The sequence below is a fragment of the Macaca thibetana genome, chromosome 20 (genome assembly GCF_024542745.1).
Source record: "Macaca thibetana thibetana isolate TM-01 chromosome 20, ASM2454274v1, whole genome shotgun sequence".
Lineage (NCBI taxonomy): Eukaryota > Metazoa > Chordata > Mammalia > Primates > Cercopithecidae > Macaca > Macaca thibetana.
Window position 1 is genome coordinate 68322157 of NC_065597.1, and position 16318 is coordinate 68338474.

At 43.4% G+C, this 16318-nt stretch overlaps 1 protein-coding gene across 8 annotated transcripts in view; it reads right to left on the minus strand.

The window, feature by feature from the left end:
* The window catches only part of RBFOX1 (RNA binding fox-1 homolog 1), a 2487135-nt gene that overhangs the window by 390937 nt on the left and 2079880 nt on the right, over positions 1 to 16318 (minus strand). The window contains exon 1 of one of the 8 annotated variants that reach the window (XM_050774304.1): positions 14360 to 15045. The exons of the other annotated variants lie outside the window; for them this stretch is intronic. Coding sequence (XP_050630261.1) covers positions 14360 to 14503 — 144 coding nt within the window. The 5' untranslated portion in view covers positions 14504 to 15045. Of the gene's footprint in view, positions 1 to 14359; positions 15046 to 16318 lie in introns of those variants that run through there. 8 annotated transcript variants of the gene reach the window in all.

Genomic DNA, 16318 nt, shown 5'->3' on the forward strand with positions numbered 1-16318 from the left:
AAGGCAAAGACAGCCTTTTCAGCCTGCTATAAAAAGCAAAATCAAGAATAAAGCAAAAGTCCAGCAGCCACTAGGTACCTTTTTGTTAAAAGCTGTATTCTGCACTGACACTTTCTTTAAAAAACATTCTCTATGTCGGTTTAAGAGTTTGTTTCTAAGAACAAACGCTGTTCTGATTTTAACAAACATTAAATAATTGAGTCTTCATAATGACCGGCAATGAGTATCGTCATTCCCATCTCACAGATGAGACAATGAAAACACAGAAAGGCTAAATAATTTGCCCAAGGGTGCACAGGTGGTAAGTGGTAGACTTGAACCAAATCTGAATCCAGGTACTTACGTGTGAAACTATTCTACCATGTTGCAACTAACCAGAATCATTCTCATCACCAAACATCATCATCACCACCACCACCACCACCACCACTGCAACTACCACCATCAGCACTGTCACTACCACCAGAGCCACCAGCACCACCATCACTACCACCATTACTATCACCAACACTATCACCCACCATCACTGCCATCACCACTATCCCAACTCCATCACCATGGCCATCACCACCACCACTACTGTCAACATCACTATCACCATCACCACCATGACCACATGACCTCCATCTCTACCATTACCACCATTATCACCACTTCATCACCATCAGCACCGTCACTATCACCAACAGTACCGCCATCACCTTCATCACCACTACTACCACCACCACCATTTCCACAGCATCACCATCAGCATCATCACTACCATCACCACCACAGTCACCACCACTCTCATCACTATCACCTTCACCATCACCATCAGCAGCATCAAAAGTAGAAGTAGGCATTGAGCTCCTTCCGTTTGCTGGGTACTATCCTGGGGTGCTATACAAACTAGCTCATGCCATGCTCCTAACAATGCTAGGTTTTCGTGGTCTTGCTGTAACCTCTATTTCATAAATGGAGAAATCAAACTTCAGAGAAGTTGAGAAACATGCCCACAGAGCTAGTCGGAGGCCCATAAGATTTGTAATTTATTTCAGACTCAAAGTCAGTTCTGCTTCACATTCACGTGAATGCATTTCACTCCTGTTCTCCTGCAGCTGGAGGCAGTGGGTGGAGGTACTGCTCACTGGACATTTCATAAAACTGGCTCCCCACTTCTCGACCACTGTGTTAGAAGTGGGATGCTAGAGATCACCTTGCCAAGCTGGTGAATGACTTTGTCTTTGGTGACTGCTACCAACTAATATATGAGATCAGTTGCTTGGTGACGGTGATGGTGCTAAAGGCGAGGGTGATAGTGGTGGTGATAATAGCAATGGATTGGTGACAGTGGTGATAGTGGTGGTGATGGCAGAGCTCAAATGGAGATTCTGAGCTCTGGGAGCTTTGGCCTAAGATATGCTGAAACCAGCCTGTCACTCTCTTCCATGAAGCCCTATACCACCCAGGTCAGTGCCACCTGACTTCACCAAAGCCTGCCGAAGTCTGACTTCAGGGAGTTGCATTTCTTCTCTTCAGGCTGAACATCAGCTTTGAAGATGAATCTCAGGCTTGATTTTCAAAATATTTTACTCCTGGCTGTTTCTTTTCTGTCCACTCCTACTCCAAGCGACCATCAGCTCGCACCAGCATTATCACAGTGGCTTCCTACTTAACAACCCCGTCCTCAGCTTTCAATCTTGTCTCTCTCTATTCTCAGCAGAAAAGCCAAACCGGCTTTGTAAAAGGCTAAATATGGTCATTTGATTCCTGCCTAAACCCTCTTATTGTGCGCGCGTGTGTGTGTGTGTGTGTGTGTGTGTGTGTGTGTGTCTGTGTGTGTTTTCCTTCTTCATTCCTCTCAGGAAAAAAAATCCAACCCTATGTCAAGATTTCCAAAACCCAGGGGTCTCTGGCCCTTCTCTGTCTCTTTACCCCTCTCTCACTGGCTCCCTGGTCCCTTTGTTTTTCCAGCATCTTGAGGACACCTAGGCGTGCAACAGGCACTACACACGCTCAGTGCCTTAGTGTGAATCCTGTCTTCCACCCTGACCCCACCCCTTTGCCCACCTCCCACTCCATCTCAGCTTTGATGTCACTTTTTCAGAAAAAGCTTCCCTCACCCCTGAATCCAACTCCTACTCTTTTCCTTCAGAGCATTTATCACACCTGGCAAGGCACAGTTATGTGATGATCACTTGCTCACGGCCTGTCTCTCTCCCACAGACCTGTAACCTCTATGAAGAAAAGCACACTTGCTTTCCTTGTCTGTGTCCCTTCAATGACCAACCCAATCTCTGAGACAGAGCAGAGGCTAAATAAGGATGTGTTGCATGAATGAGCGTGTAAATTAATTATTAACCATTGACTTAAGTGAAAGAATGAGGTTTGAGGTGACTTAATCATTCTGGGCCTCACGTGTCTTGCAAGAGATGACCAGCTATGTCTTTCGTAAACAGATCATGCAGTGTTAGGAAGATTATACAAACGGTTAAAAACATAGCATTTCTCTTCTCCGATAGTACCATATAACTCTCACAAGTCTGCTATGTGTAAGCAGATAGTTGTCTTATGTAATACAGTAACTGCTGCCTTGAATTAAAGACATCATTATTTTGGAAAGTTGATCTTTCTCTGATACACAAAGTGAAGGATCCATCCCTCATATAAACACATAATCTTCTTGGCATGCTGCATGATTAAAGAGGAAATGTGATTTTATTTTTTTGGAAACTGATATTTCTCACAAAGCCAGGAAGAACTATCAGAATAAAGGGATGTTTGTTTGGGTGAATCACCAGCTTTGCACAAATCCCAAGTGCTAATTGCATAATGGGTCTTTACAAAATGCCGTAATATGGGTTCGGCTGGTTTCTTCTGTTTGGGTTTTGAAAAATAGATTGTTTAGTAACCCATCAAAGATATATGTAAACCAAGTAAACAATAGAGCAGATGTTGACTGCTGTCTTGTGCCATGTAGACATAATTAAAAACAATGAGACACTCATGGATTCAAATGATAGAGAACAAACACAAATACAAAAATCAGTACAATATAAATGTAAACTGCATTTGCTGGACACCTGCTTTCCAAGTCCAAAATGCTGTATCATATTTCCCATGATGAAAAATGTGTTTAATGTTCTTTATTTACATATATATACACACACACACACACACACACACATACACTGTGTTCTCCACTTTTCAGGAAGCCTGTAAAAGGCAATCTTCCACAATGAATATTTGCTTCAATTTCATCACTACTGACAAGCATACTGGACAGTTAAAAAATGTTATAAGCATAAATGTTAATAAGAACCAGATAGCTAAAACTTTCACATTTATAAAACAAATTCAAGCCCCAGTTTGGGTGCAGGTAGGGTAGAGTTGGGCTTTAATCATTTGTCTTTGCATTTATTCCTTCATGTATTCATTTAAGAATTTGACTAAATTGATATGTTTATTTCCTAAAAGCTTTACGTATCTTTCTTTTTTAACTCAAGAGCATTTCCTAAAATCAAGATTTCATCATAGACAAAAAGATTACTGTTGACTAGAATATTTAAAGTATCATTCTAATTTTCTAAATATTCTGTTTTACCCCCTCAAACTCCTACTCTGTCTTCTGTTGGTTTTCAGTTCTCAGTTCTATAGGGAAAGAAATATCACCACACACAAAATGAAACGCATGATATAATTAAGAAAACAAGTGCAAATGCAATCCATTAAAAAAAAGAAAGAAAGAAATAGAGCTTTTCTCTGCTGGTATCTTGAAAGACAGATTGAGGGCTCCAAATAAAATATATGATGATATGATGTGTTTTCTTCCAATTAGGAAAAAAAATAAATAAAAGCTGAGGTTAAAATGAGAGCTTTCTATGGCTTACTCAAGAGAAGAAACTTTCCTACATCCACAATTCCCAATCCAGAAAATAAATGTCCTCGATAACGTGCAAAACGAAGCAGCATTGTTTTTCAGTGAATAATTGAAAAAGAATCATTTTTAAAAGCCTCAAAAACCCCATTGTTTAAAGATCACATCAAGCTCCTGTTGACTTGTCGTGAACGAATGGTGATTCGGCTTACAGTCAACTCGCCCTCTCCCTTGCCTGTTGTTTTTGGTGATATAGAAGGATGGCGGATTCTAATGTGATCTGCATCTCTTTATGCTAATAAAAGAGTGTCAGCCCATTTTTCGCAGACAACACCATAAAGCATAAACACCAAATGGGAAACAAATAGGGCCGTGATGCCACTGTGAAACAAACCAATCAACCCTGAAACACCTAAGATAGATCACATCCCGTTCTTCATTCATTCTTTATAGAAAGGCAATGAAAATGTCTCTAAGTGAATCTGATTAAACACACGCACATACACAACCGCGCACAGGCGCACACCATCTCAGAGCTCAGGAAGGTTGTAAAGCACTAAATTCTTTTGATTGATGAAGCAGCCTTCACTGCACTGAGCAAAACAGCATGGCAAGGCAGGACCCCACTCCCTGAAATTCCTTTATGAACACGACCAGGCCCCGCAAGTGAACAAAAGCAGTGGTGCGGGGTATATAAATCATTAATACGGTGCCAGGCAGTGACTGCGTTTCCTCTGTTAGTTGGAGAGCTCCTCAGTACAACAGGGATTTGGGGATTGGAATTGGCTGCGAAGAAATACACTCCATCATTCTCAGAGCCGATGATTCTCACAGCCTCGTTCTTTCCTCTCTCCCTCCTCCTCCCTAAGTCCAACAGCCTCATGGTTTGTTGCAATTGATTAGACAAAATCATAATGACTTAAAAAACAAAATCGGGAAGAGCTTCAAAGTTGACAGGTCGCCTGAACTCTTTCCCCTTTTGACAAGTCCTGTCTGTAAAGGCAAAGAGAAGGACCACTCCATTAATTGGAGCTATTCTTCCATTGCAGGAGCCTGGCAGAGGTCTCTCTGTAAATCATACAGAACCAGCCTGGCTGGCACAGTGAGGGGGAGGATATAGTGATGGTACAGAATAGTGGTTCTAAGTGTCGGTTCTGGGGCGAAAGTGTCTGGTTTTAAATATCAGCTCTCCCACCTAAGCCTTGGATTCTGCATCTAAAAATGAAGCCATTAATTTCAACTCCCTGGAGGCTTTTTGTGGGGGATTAAATGCGATAATCCATGTAAAAGTGCTTAGTCATGTGCTTGTCACAAAGCACTCCATAAAAGTTATTGATTATTTCATTATTTTAATTATTTTATTATTATGATCATCATGGTGGAAGAAGGCTGGCTTCTCTGGTTACCTAAATGGTCTTACAAGCCGCCCCTCCTAAGAGCCTCATTTTTTGAATGGAACCAAAAAGAGCCTAAAAAAAAAAAAAAAAGAAAAGAAAAGAAAAAAAGAAAGATGAAAAAGAAGAAAGGAAAAAAGAGTCTTCAGGAATCCTGAGTCACGTATTCTAAATGGAGACCCCCAGTGGAAGGTTCTGCCATTGCACCCTGAAGAAAAGAGAATTTCTCCACTCAACCCCTTCCCGTGTTCACTGCTCATTGCAAACCCTTAGGGGGGAAAAGGAAGAAAGAAAGAGAGCAAACAAACAAACAAAAAAAAAAATTGCATAGTTTTATACAGATTATTTGGTTGAGAGAATCTGTCAGCGACTTTAAGCAGAGACAATAGATAGATCCAAAGCAAAGCCACTTTCAGGAGGCGCTGTTGTGTTTTCAGAAATTCCAGGAGTGGCCCGGATGAAGAGTGATGTGGAACTAGGAGTCCCACACCTCTTTCTTTTGCTTCAGAAGGAAACGCAGCAGTGGGGAACACGCTGCCTCTCCTAGAACAGATCCAGGGCCTGAAAATGCACACGTCAGCTTTCCCGGTCCATCCTGAAACTGGGGCACCCTCCCAGACATCAATGCCAAGCACCCAGGCAGCACGGGGCCCCCAGAGAGCCCCGCCAGACTCTCCCAGACTCTCCCGGGTGACAATCTACACTGTAGCAGGGCCCCACCGTATTAAAGCTTATGGGAATAAACTTCAATGTGTGCCCAAGTCTCTGGCATCACAGAATAATGACATTCTGAATGGAAATAAATGAAGGCCCTGCAGTGTGATTCTGTCAGCTTTTGAAAGTAAATAACTTCGCTACTGACAAGAGCAAGACAATTTTTATTTTCCCTCCTCCTGCCACTGAGCATTAATTGAGCTGTGTAGCCATATTACAATCCAGTGACACAAGCAGGACTGACAGCTCGCTGGAGGAAGAAAGAGAAGAGCCCCCACACAGGGTAGTGGAATCAAGAAGCTCCAGAGTGACACCCAAGTCCCTTGTGTCTGTGTCCTTGGCAGGCCGTGGATGCGTTAATCATGTTAATTTGAGAGAAATGGAAAACAGAAGTTTATGTCCAGCTTTAATAAGCAAATCCTACGTTTCTTTAACACATTCCTTCCTTCATTTCTTTGTTGTTGTTGTTTTTGAGACAGAGTTTCACTCTTGTCGCCCAGGCTGGAGTGCAATGGCCCAACCTCGGCTCACTGCAACGTCTGCTTCCTGGGTTCAAGTGATTCTCCTGCCTCAGCCTCCCAAGTAGCTGGGATTACAGGTGTGCACCACCATGCCCAGATAATTTTTGTATTTTTAGTAGAGACAGGGTTTTGCCATGTAGGCCAGGTGGTCTCGAACTCCTGACCTCAAGTGATCTGCCTGCCTCTGCCTCCTGAAGTGCTGGGATTACAGGCATGAGCCACTGCACCCGGCCCTTCCTTCATTTCTTTAACAAACATCTATAGGCTGCTCACTGCATCCCAGGCACTGAGCTAAGTGTTCCCATTTGTATCTTACTTAATCTCACAAAGAACAGTATGAAATGGTTATTCTAATCCCTGTTTTTCTGAAGGAGCAATTAAGGCCCCAAATCAAAAAAAAGAAGAAAAAAAGTGACTTGCTCAATTCAGCTGGATCACCTAATTGAATAACAGAGTTGGGATTAAGCCTTCAGCTCATGATTTCTGTCCTACATACAACTTCAGAAACATTGGGGTTTCTTTTCTCTAATTTTTTTAAAAAAACTATACTTTGGGCACCAGCTGGCTCTAAATAGATCGAGGTTTTTCATCTGAATTTTGTCAGACACTTGAGACGGACAGCTGGCTACTGCAGTGTGTAAACCTCACTGTTCCTTCCGGGTTTAGGGACCAATATTGGTCTTACCTTTCCAAAAGAGCAGGGCTTGCCCCATGCTGGATTCAGGCAGAGCAAGAGGAAGCCAATCTACCGAAGGGAAAAACTGGGGATATTTGTTGTTTTTGATAAGGGGAAACTGGTCGTTGAGGTGAATCCTGAGCAAACATCAAATGCCAAAAAAAGAAAAGGCTAATCAAGACTAAACCTTTTATGCATTTACTCATCAGGTCTGGGAAATCGGAGTCACTTAAATCCTACAGCTGCCTGTACTTTTTTCTATGGCTGCAAAAGGGGAGAAAAAATATTCATTGCATCCCTGGGAACACACACTAACTTTCTGAATGCTTTCCACTCCAGTTCCACTTCCTAATTTTGATTCTGTTTAAACACACATAAAGAAAAGGATCAAAACAAGGTAAGACTGCTCTTCAGCTAGAGCTGGGCTGAGGGCTGAGGGCTGAGGGCTGAGGGCTAAGGACCACAGCAGCTTCCCAGTCCCAGGCCTATCATCTCAAAGCCCTCCTTGGGATGTAGACGTTGAATGTATGGCTATTTTCCTTTATTGTTCACTACTGGCTGATGATCTGGCAGAGGGAAAAAAGCAGCAGCACAAAGAACTTAACTCTAGTCTTGCCCCTTGCAAATTGGGTCAAGGTAGGGGAATGAGTAATTCCAGACCAGACATGGCAGAGGATTCCCAGGCGATCCAGCAGGCCAAGTGGAAGTGTTCCAAAGTGTTGTACTGCATGTACGGTTCACAAAATGGCACAGAGATGAACAACATAACAGACTATCTATGAGGACAGGGGCCTTTGCTTTGCTCCCTGGGAGAGTCTAGAAGTACAGCTGGAGTTCCATAAACCTAACAGGAGTTCCATCAACATGGAATGGGTGGATGGACAGGTGAATGAATATACATACACTTTCATGTATGATGGGAAAGTGATCACACGTGTGATTCAATGACTATGTTTTATTTGTTTTGGGCACATCTATGTTTAACACATAAGTTAATTTTTTAAAATATTAAGTAGATATCAACTCTGGTAATGGGTAGATTGGCAGAACTTAAGAAGCGGTGCCTGAATGTCTGAAGTTTGAGAAATACCAGATCACGTTAATTATTTCCATGTTAATAAGCATGCCCTTTGATGAAGTTTTGATAAAACATACCAACAGGACTCTGGGTGCTCCACAGTTAACGTCAGTTTTTACAGTTTTGGTCAACCTTTTCTCTCTACTTCCTGCCTGCCCAAACCTGGTTCCAAATCCTGGCTCTTTTTCAGCCGGGATCAATCAATCAGGGCTATAGCATGACAGGAAGATCAGAAACAGCAGTGAAAAGCCTCTTTCCCCAAACCCTCTCAGGAGCCAGGACGTTCCAACCACACAAGCTCTTTCCTAATTGTATGCCAGACTCAGGAACTGAATTTCAGGATCCTTCAGGGAGAACCCTGGCCAGCCGTGTCTCCCAGCAGAGACGGCCTGTGGGTCCATTGTTCATTTCTCTAGCTCGCCTGTATTCAGCATGGTTAAAGGGCCGGGGCCAGGGCTCTCTTGAGCTATTGTGCCTGAGAGTCGACCCTATCCGACACAGGTGCCCTCAATAGGGCCGGGTGAGGCAAGCTGCATCATGCCAAAAGCCATGGGCCAATGCTCAGCCCGGCAGAGTTCTCTTGGGCAGCACCCGGAAATAGGAAACTTTATTGATGAATTGAACTTTCTTTGCTTTTCTTAATTGAATTAAACAGCACACTGGGACACCTCTCCCCGTCCATTAAAAAGGTCTCTGCAGATGGGGCAATTACGCCCACACTTGTCAGCTCTGCTTCATTCGCAGGATGACATGTCCTGCTCATCACCCAGCCCCCTTAGGCACAGAGGCAGCAACCTGATTTTGTTTACAATGCTGCAATTTATTTCCCTTCCACAGGACTATTATTTGCCTGACAAACTACACTGTTTTTACCTGGCCAATATGAATAAACAAGCATTATGTTTCCTCTTGGGGCAGAGAACCTGGTTAAATGAATCAGAAAACCCTAAAAAAGATTGTCTACCCTCAGTCCATCAGCTACTGGAGAATTACTCAAGGGTCAGCTGTAAGAAAAACAGATGGCAGGTGAGCACTAATAACACGGACTTTCTCCAGCTGGGCAAAGGCAGGAGCGGCCAGTTGCATGTTCTGACACAGAAACTGCCTCGAAATGGCAGGCAGAGCAGGCAAATGGCACAAGGCTTTGGTCTGTGGATGAACAGATGCTTACAATTTTCACAAGTGATTGCTGGATTAAGTAATTTTAAAGCAGAGACAGCCCACGTGGCCCTGCAGTCCGTGTCCACAACACGAGGCCCTCCATAGGTTCCCCAAAGCGGAGAAGCACAGATGACCCCCAACTCACCTGAAATGTGGGCCTTGCCTGGCTGATAACAGCCTAACATTTCATACCTTCTCTTAATTGGAAAAGATCAGAGAAACGAGAAAGACTGGTTAACCAATTTATGACATAAGACATCTCACTAGAAAGAGACCGAGGAACATTTCTTCTTTCAGGGAGCCACCTGGGCCTGGAAATGTGCTCATTCCAGCCACTTAAATTCCTTTAAACAATTCAGACATGAAGCTAATCTATCCTAATTCTTTTCTGCGTTATTGACACTATTGACTACCCCCAGTCCACAGCACTATCTAATAAATCAACATGGGATTAAGCCAAAAAGAAAGAATGTGATAAAATGCCATTTGTCCATTTGTCCCCCTATAAATCATCAGATGGAGTAACACAAGGTAAGTAACTGCAATGAGAATTGAACTTTTCTACACAGCCATAATTGTTATGACCTACCTAATGTTTCCAAAATTTATAACCGTGGCTGGTGCATGGGGCCACCCTCCCCATTTCCTGCAGCCTTCGTGCGAGAGCCCATCTTCCCCAGGTTATTCTCTGCACTGAGAATCACTTTCTAATTAAAGACAGAAAGCGTTGATATGCAGGTTTCAGTTCAATTGCTTTCGATCTGAAGATGTCCACAGTGAGCAATGGCTTCATTTACCGGGAATTACCCTTTGTACAAACCACTTCACTACTTAAAACAAACCACATGGATCATCATTAAGTGGGAAAAATTACCAATCTTCGAATATTGACAGTGGCATGGCCCACTTTAGAGGCTCTCTTCTCCCCCCTCTAATGTGGATTTTAAGCATTTGACTTATTTTTAAATTTAGGCTGATAAAAAGGTTCTCAGTGAATAGGGTTTGACGGATGAGAAGCTTTCTTAGAACAGTACTGAGAGACGCTGATGGTGGTGTAAGAACAGAGAAAATTAAGTTAATACGTTACTGATCCTCTTTCAGGGCATTAAACTCAATGCAAAAAAAAAACCCAGCTCTGGGTGGAATCTGACATGCAGTTGGCATCAGAAGACAAATCTCATCATCCATCCTGTCTGTTGCCTCACCATACCTTACCATGAGATGGGTGCTATGAGGTTTGTCCTCTGTTACTTAGAATGGAAATAAATCATATCTAGATTTCTGTGTCCTGTGTATATATGCATGTGTATGTGTGGCTGTTTTCTATTCTTCTCTATCAGGAAAACAAAATAGGTTCTCTTTTGACCTAGCTTGTTGCAAAGCCCCCTAATGTGAAATTGTATTCAGAATTATTCCTCAAAGCAAGAATGGTTCCATGAGTACTTACTTTGGAACGTGGAAGATTTTGTATTGGGGATATGTAAGTTCGAAGTTCAGCTTCAAGAAGATTCACTGTCAAAGAAGACACAGCAATGAAGCCACTGCAGTGTATCAAGAAAGGAGATTGAGGCAGGGACTTTCCCTGGACAGCAAGATTGAAGCCAGTTGCTCCAAGGACTACTTGTCCGTTCCATCTGAAAGTAGTTGACAACCACAAAATATATGCTGTATGCTAGGGGTGTGTGTGTGTGTGTAAGTATGTGTGTATGTATACACATTTGTGTGTTCCTATGTGAGTACATCACTGGGTCTGATATCTAGATGCCAAAAGGACTATTTAGCATTATTCCACCTTGCAGTTCTAAACTGTAGTAACATCTCAGATGTGGAGAAAAAGAGAGGAGCAGGAGAAAAGAAAAGAAATCGTAGCTGTAAGAAAACACTTATCTAGATAAAAGTTACTACAACATATAAATAAGTGAAACAGGATAAGTCAAATAATGTAAACGTCAAAGTTGCCTCTTCATCGGCCTAAATAAATAAATTATTCGTGGCAAAAGTGATATGTTGTCACTTACACTTGGCCATTCAGAGTAGACTCTGATGCTGAGGCACCCCAATTGATTTTTGTTTTTATGAGTTGTCTTATGGATAAATCCAGGAGAATTTAGGAGGAAAGGTTAGATGTTCATGCTGAGACAAAGAAAGCATTTGATGAAGTCATTTTCCTTAGCTATTGGATAAGGAATAATCATATGAAACTGCATTCCAGAAAAATATACTTCAGGGAAGACTCGATGGCCACTGATCAGAGTTTGTGGATTTATAAAACAGAATGATAAATGCCCCAAAATAAGATCAATGTGGGTTGATTACTATCTTATGTGATTGGTGACCTCAATGACAAAGACTTCTGAATTATGTTTACTACTAAACGATTATAACATAAAATTGTTTTCAGTGAAGGTGTTACTTATAAATGTTGCCTGACTCATCCACTTGATCAATTTACTTTGAGATCAAAGATTAGCCTTCTGTTCACCAAAATTAGCTAGAGATCCAATAATAGCTACAGATTAAAAGCAGATAAAAAATATAGTAGTGATGTGTGGGTACAAGATACATAAATCATATCGATAAGTAGTATGTGGAGATTAGAGTGAACTATTTCACACTCTTAATCAGCCGATTGTCTGGATTGCTAAATAAAATAAGTGACGTGCGACTTTTAAACAAACTACCATGACAGTAATGGCCAGGAGAGATGACTCCAGGTATACCATTTCCACCCTAGCGGTGAGCTTCCAGGAAGGGCAAGAAAACCTAATTCTGAATGAGACAGGCAAAAATAAATGACTGCCTTTATTATATACTTCAGGCATTCAGTGAAGCTCAGAGAAAATACACACACACACACACGCACACCATTCCCACATTATGTCATAGTATCACATTATAAACACTTTCACAGATAGCATTGCAAGTCCTTTCAGGGGAGGGGGAGATGCATTCCAAAGCACATTTCAAAATCCACCCTCCATCTATATGGAACCACGATGCTGATTTAGTCACTTCTAAATATTTGTTGTGCCTGCCAATGTTTCCTTCAAGCCTCCCCTTTCCAGAGCAGGGGTGTTTTTCCTCGTGGGAGAGACTGCCTGGAAGATGCTGAGAACCTTTGTGTTTGTCTTATATGTTTGTTCTTCTCATGGCAAGAATAACCTCTCACTCAAAGTCACTATCTTCTTTCCTAAGTTGTGCCCAAATAAGCAAGCCAATTTAATAATCTAGAAAGCAGAAACATAAATGTGTTTTTGAAAAATGCACCAACACCACCACACAAAGGAACAGAGAACACTGGGTACCTATAGCTTTCTACTTGTTAGGTAAATGATATTCAAATTGATTAATAAATAACATGAAAAAAGTAAATGTAAAAGGCAAAAGATCAACTCATAGTAATAATGTGATAAATCCAGCTGAGGCTTAGCATCTATAGAAATGCTCATTAGAATTTTCTTCTGGTGAAAATAACTGGTATAAAACGCACACACACACACACATTTACACACACACCCACAGCAAAGGCACAGAAATTGTAGATGAAGCATATAATACGTTATCAATACTCTCTGGGGAAACGTTTCCTGGCATGATTTACTCAATGATGAATGTAATAAAATAATATTTAAAAGAACAAATTTGTTACCAAGATTTTTTAAAGACTGTTCTCAAAAAGACTTGCAACAGAAAATACGCCTAAGAAATATTTTCTGGAGGCAACCAACTTGATAGAAAAGCACCCAAATGTTCAACACAGAATCCTGACATTTTATAAAAACATGTATTCCTTTAACACAGGTTGAAATTGAGGGTCTTGGGGAAAAGGGCCACTCTCAACTCTTGCAAAGGAAGTTCTGTTCACACATTCATGTTAACAAATGGTACTCTTGAAGGGAGTCCATGGAAAAACAGATAAAATGAGTATAATCACCGTAAACTCTTCACAGAATAGGATGGAGATCCTGGGAGGGGAAAAGGATTTTCATCTGCATGACAAAACCCCTTCTAACCCTTCAGATCACATCCACAGCCCCTGCCCAATGACAGAGAGCTGGCCTGTCACCCTACAAGGGCAGTGTTGAGCTATTTCCCAAGCACAGGAACCAACTCAGGAAGCAATCCTTCCAATAAAGAAAGAATGACAGAGCAGAGAGGGTCCCAGGGCAACATTCTGAGAAACAGAGTAAGGTGTCAAAAGACTGAAATGTGTACAACGAATGGAAAACAGAGCAAACACAGACTCCCTCAGCAAGACCACTAAGGAGAAGTGAAAGGGAGAAAAAAAACCCACAAAAAAATAAATTAATTAAAAATAAAAAAATACAAACCCTTACACATGCCAACAAAGACAACATCCTAAACAGCTCACCTTCATCACAGCATTGCCAGCGAGTTTGAAGGCAGTCTGGGGCTGACACACTCCAGAAATTCAAATGCTCCGATCCCATGCGGACCGAATATAGCACGACACAAACTTAGGAAAACACACACACACACACACACACACCACCACCACCACCACCATCACCACACACACCACACTTCTGCTTTCCACTCCCTATTAAATCAGCGGAATTAACACTGCAGGCACCGGAATGCCTCCACAAAGATTCAAACTCTTAGCACCAAAGGGGTCTTAGACTCAGATCACCACGAAAGGCACTGACACAAGGAAGATGGTAGCAAGGAAAAGGCAGTTTTCCATGTCAAACTCCGGGTACCCAGGCTGGGCATCAAGCGGTTTTAAAGTATTCAGACAGGTGCAGAAACATCTCAGCGCGAGGTGCCGGGCTACACAGAGAGTGGGAGGCTTCTATCCACCCTTTCCCTCACAACGCGGGAGCCCCCTCCTCAGAACCCCCATAAGGCATCGAAGCGCAGCCCAGGACGCACGGGGACCCATCTGGCCGAGCCCCGGGGAAAGCAGCCACCGAGGGCACACGCGCGCCTTACCTGCTGTAAGTACATAAAAGTCAAGGCACACGAAAGCTGGGGACACATGCCCACGTTGGGGAGCGCCACGCAGGTGGCCCCCGTCAGAGGATGCTGCATCATGTCTCTCTGGCGCCCGCCGAGCCCGAGTGGGGACGCTCGCATGCAATCACGTTGCTGTCTGCCTGGGCGCTACAATTTTTTTTTTTTTTCTTTTTAATTTTGCTGGTTATCTAAGTCAACGACTGGTGGCTCGCGCTGTCTCTCTCTCTCTCTCTCTCTCTCTCTCTTCTCTCTCTCTCTCTCTCTCTTCCTCCCTCCCCCCACCGCACCCCGCCTGTCCCTCCTCCCTGGCTCTCCCTGCCTGGGGATGTGCTAGATCCCGGCGTTCCTCTGCCTCCAACTAAAACACTTGCGGGCACCTGGAAACTAGTTGGTTCCCTTCGCGCGGTCGTCTGGCTTTTCTGGGTTGTTGGGCCTGCTTATTGATCCCCTGGAAAGTGGAAGGGGCCCCCTACCCCATGCCCCTGTGAAGGTGACAAGAGAACGGGCAGAGGGAACTTCTCTGGAAGGTGCAGGGGGTGCGCTGCCCGCCCGAGGAGGCTGAATGGGAGAGGGGCAAGGATAGCGCGAGGGAGGGAGGGAAGGGAGGGGAGGAAGGGGTGGGACGGAGGTACGGGGGAGGGGGGAGAGACAGAGAGAGAGAGAGAGAGAGACAGAGAGACGTTTTGACTCACACTGAAGCTCACTCCGTTGGTCCTGATGCTGTCTGTCTCCTCATTTGTCAAATGGGTCCAGGGGAAAGATTTTTTTTTTTTTTTTCCTTTTTTTCCTTCCCTCCCCTTAGCCTTTTTTAAAAAAAATCATTTATTATTTTTTGTTTAAAAAAAAAAAAGACTCACCAAAATTTAAATTGGGTCTGCTAAAACCCTCCGCCGGTGAGCAGGCAAACGAGCGCCCCGCGTGCCCGGCATCAGGCGAGCTGGACAATTAGCGCGATGGCCCAGCTGGGACCTACAGCGGTAGATGTTGGTGGCGGTGCGTTTGCCCGATTCCTTGCCAAATAAACACAGAAAAGGGATTTCCCCTCCTCAGGAGGTGGAGTGCTGAGACGTTAGGGGCTGGGAGCAGGAGGGAGCTCGGGCTGAGGGAGGGGAGAAGGTTTCTGCACCCCCCAGCAGCGCACTGAGGCGCCGATGCACCCCCAGGCGTTTGGGGCGCAGCTTTCGCTCTGTGCCTCGCCTTGGTTGGGCAGGCAGCCCCGAGCACAGCGAACCAGCCCCTGAGCTGTTCAATGAGAGCAACCGCCCAGGCTGGCGTGGAAATCAAGCCTGTTGGACTAACGTGCCAGCTCGGGGCGACTAGAAGGGGGCTTCTCCCAGCCCAGAACACCCGCTCCTCTCAAATTATAAATGCACAGGGTAGGGAAGTCCGTGTCTGATAAGAGATTACTCCGTCGGCTGCAGGGAGCAAATTACAATGGTTTATTTATTTATTTTTTATTCTTGCCTGTCCAGCCCTCCTTGGTCAAATTAACATTCTGCTCTTGCAAGCGGGTCTCCCCTCCCCTTTATTTTATGAAGTAATAATTATTCATTAGTAGATTTCGTTAGTCTTTATGCAATAAAATAGGATGTGATCTGCAAATCAAAAGAAAATAATAAGACTCTAACTCGTCCTTGGTCTTCACAGAAAAAAAAAAAAAGCACATACTTGGCAGCAATAAAATCGTGATCAGGAATAGTAGCCATATTTTTTTAATATAGATTTTGACCCAATGATTGGATTTTCTTTTTTTTTTTTTGTTTTCAGACCAAGGGATCAGCTGTCTGAACAGCATCTTTTTGGATTGTTGGGTTTCCCGAAAGAAATCTTTCTGACATCTTCTCACTGACCTACAGGACGGAGCCCTACCTGGGAGGGGATGGGGGCTCTCTCACAAAAGAATATTTGGGGCAGAACGCTGGAACTGGCCACCAG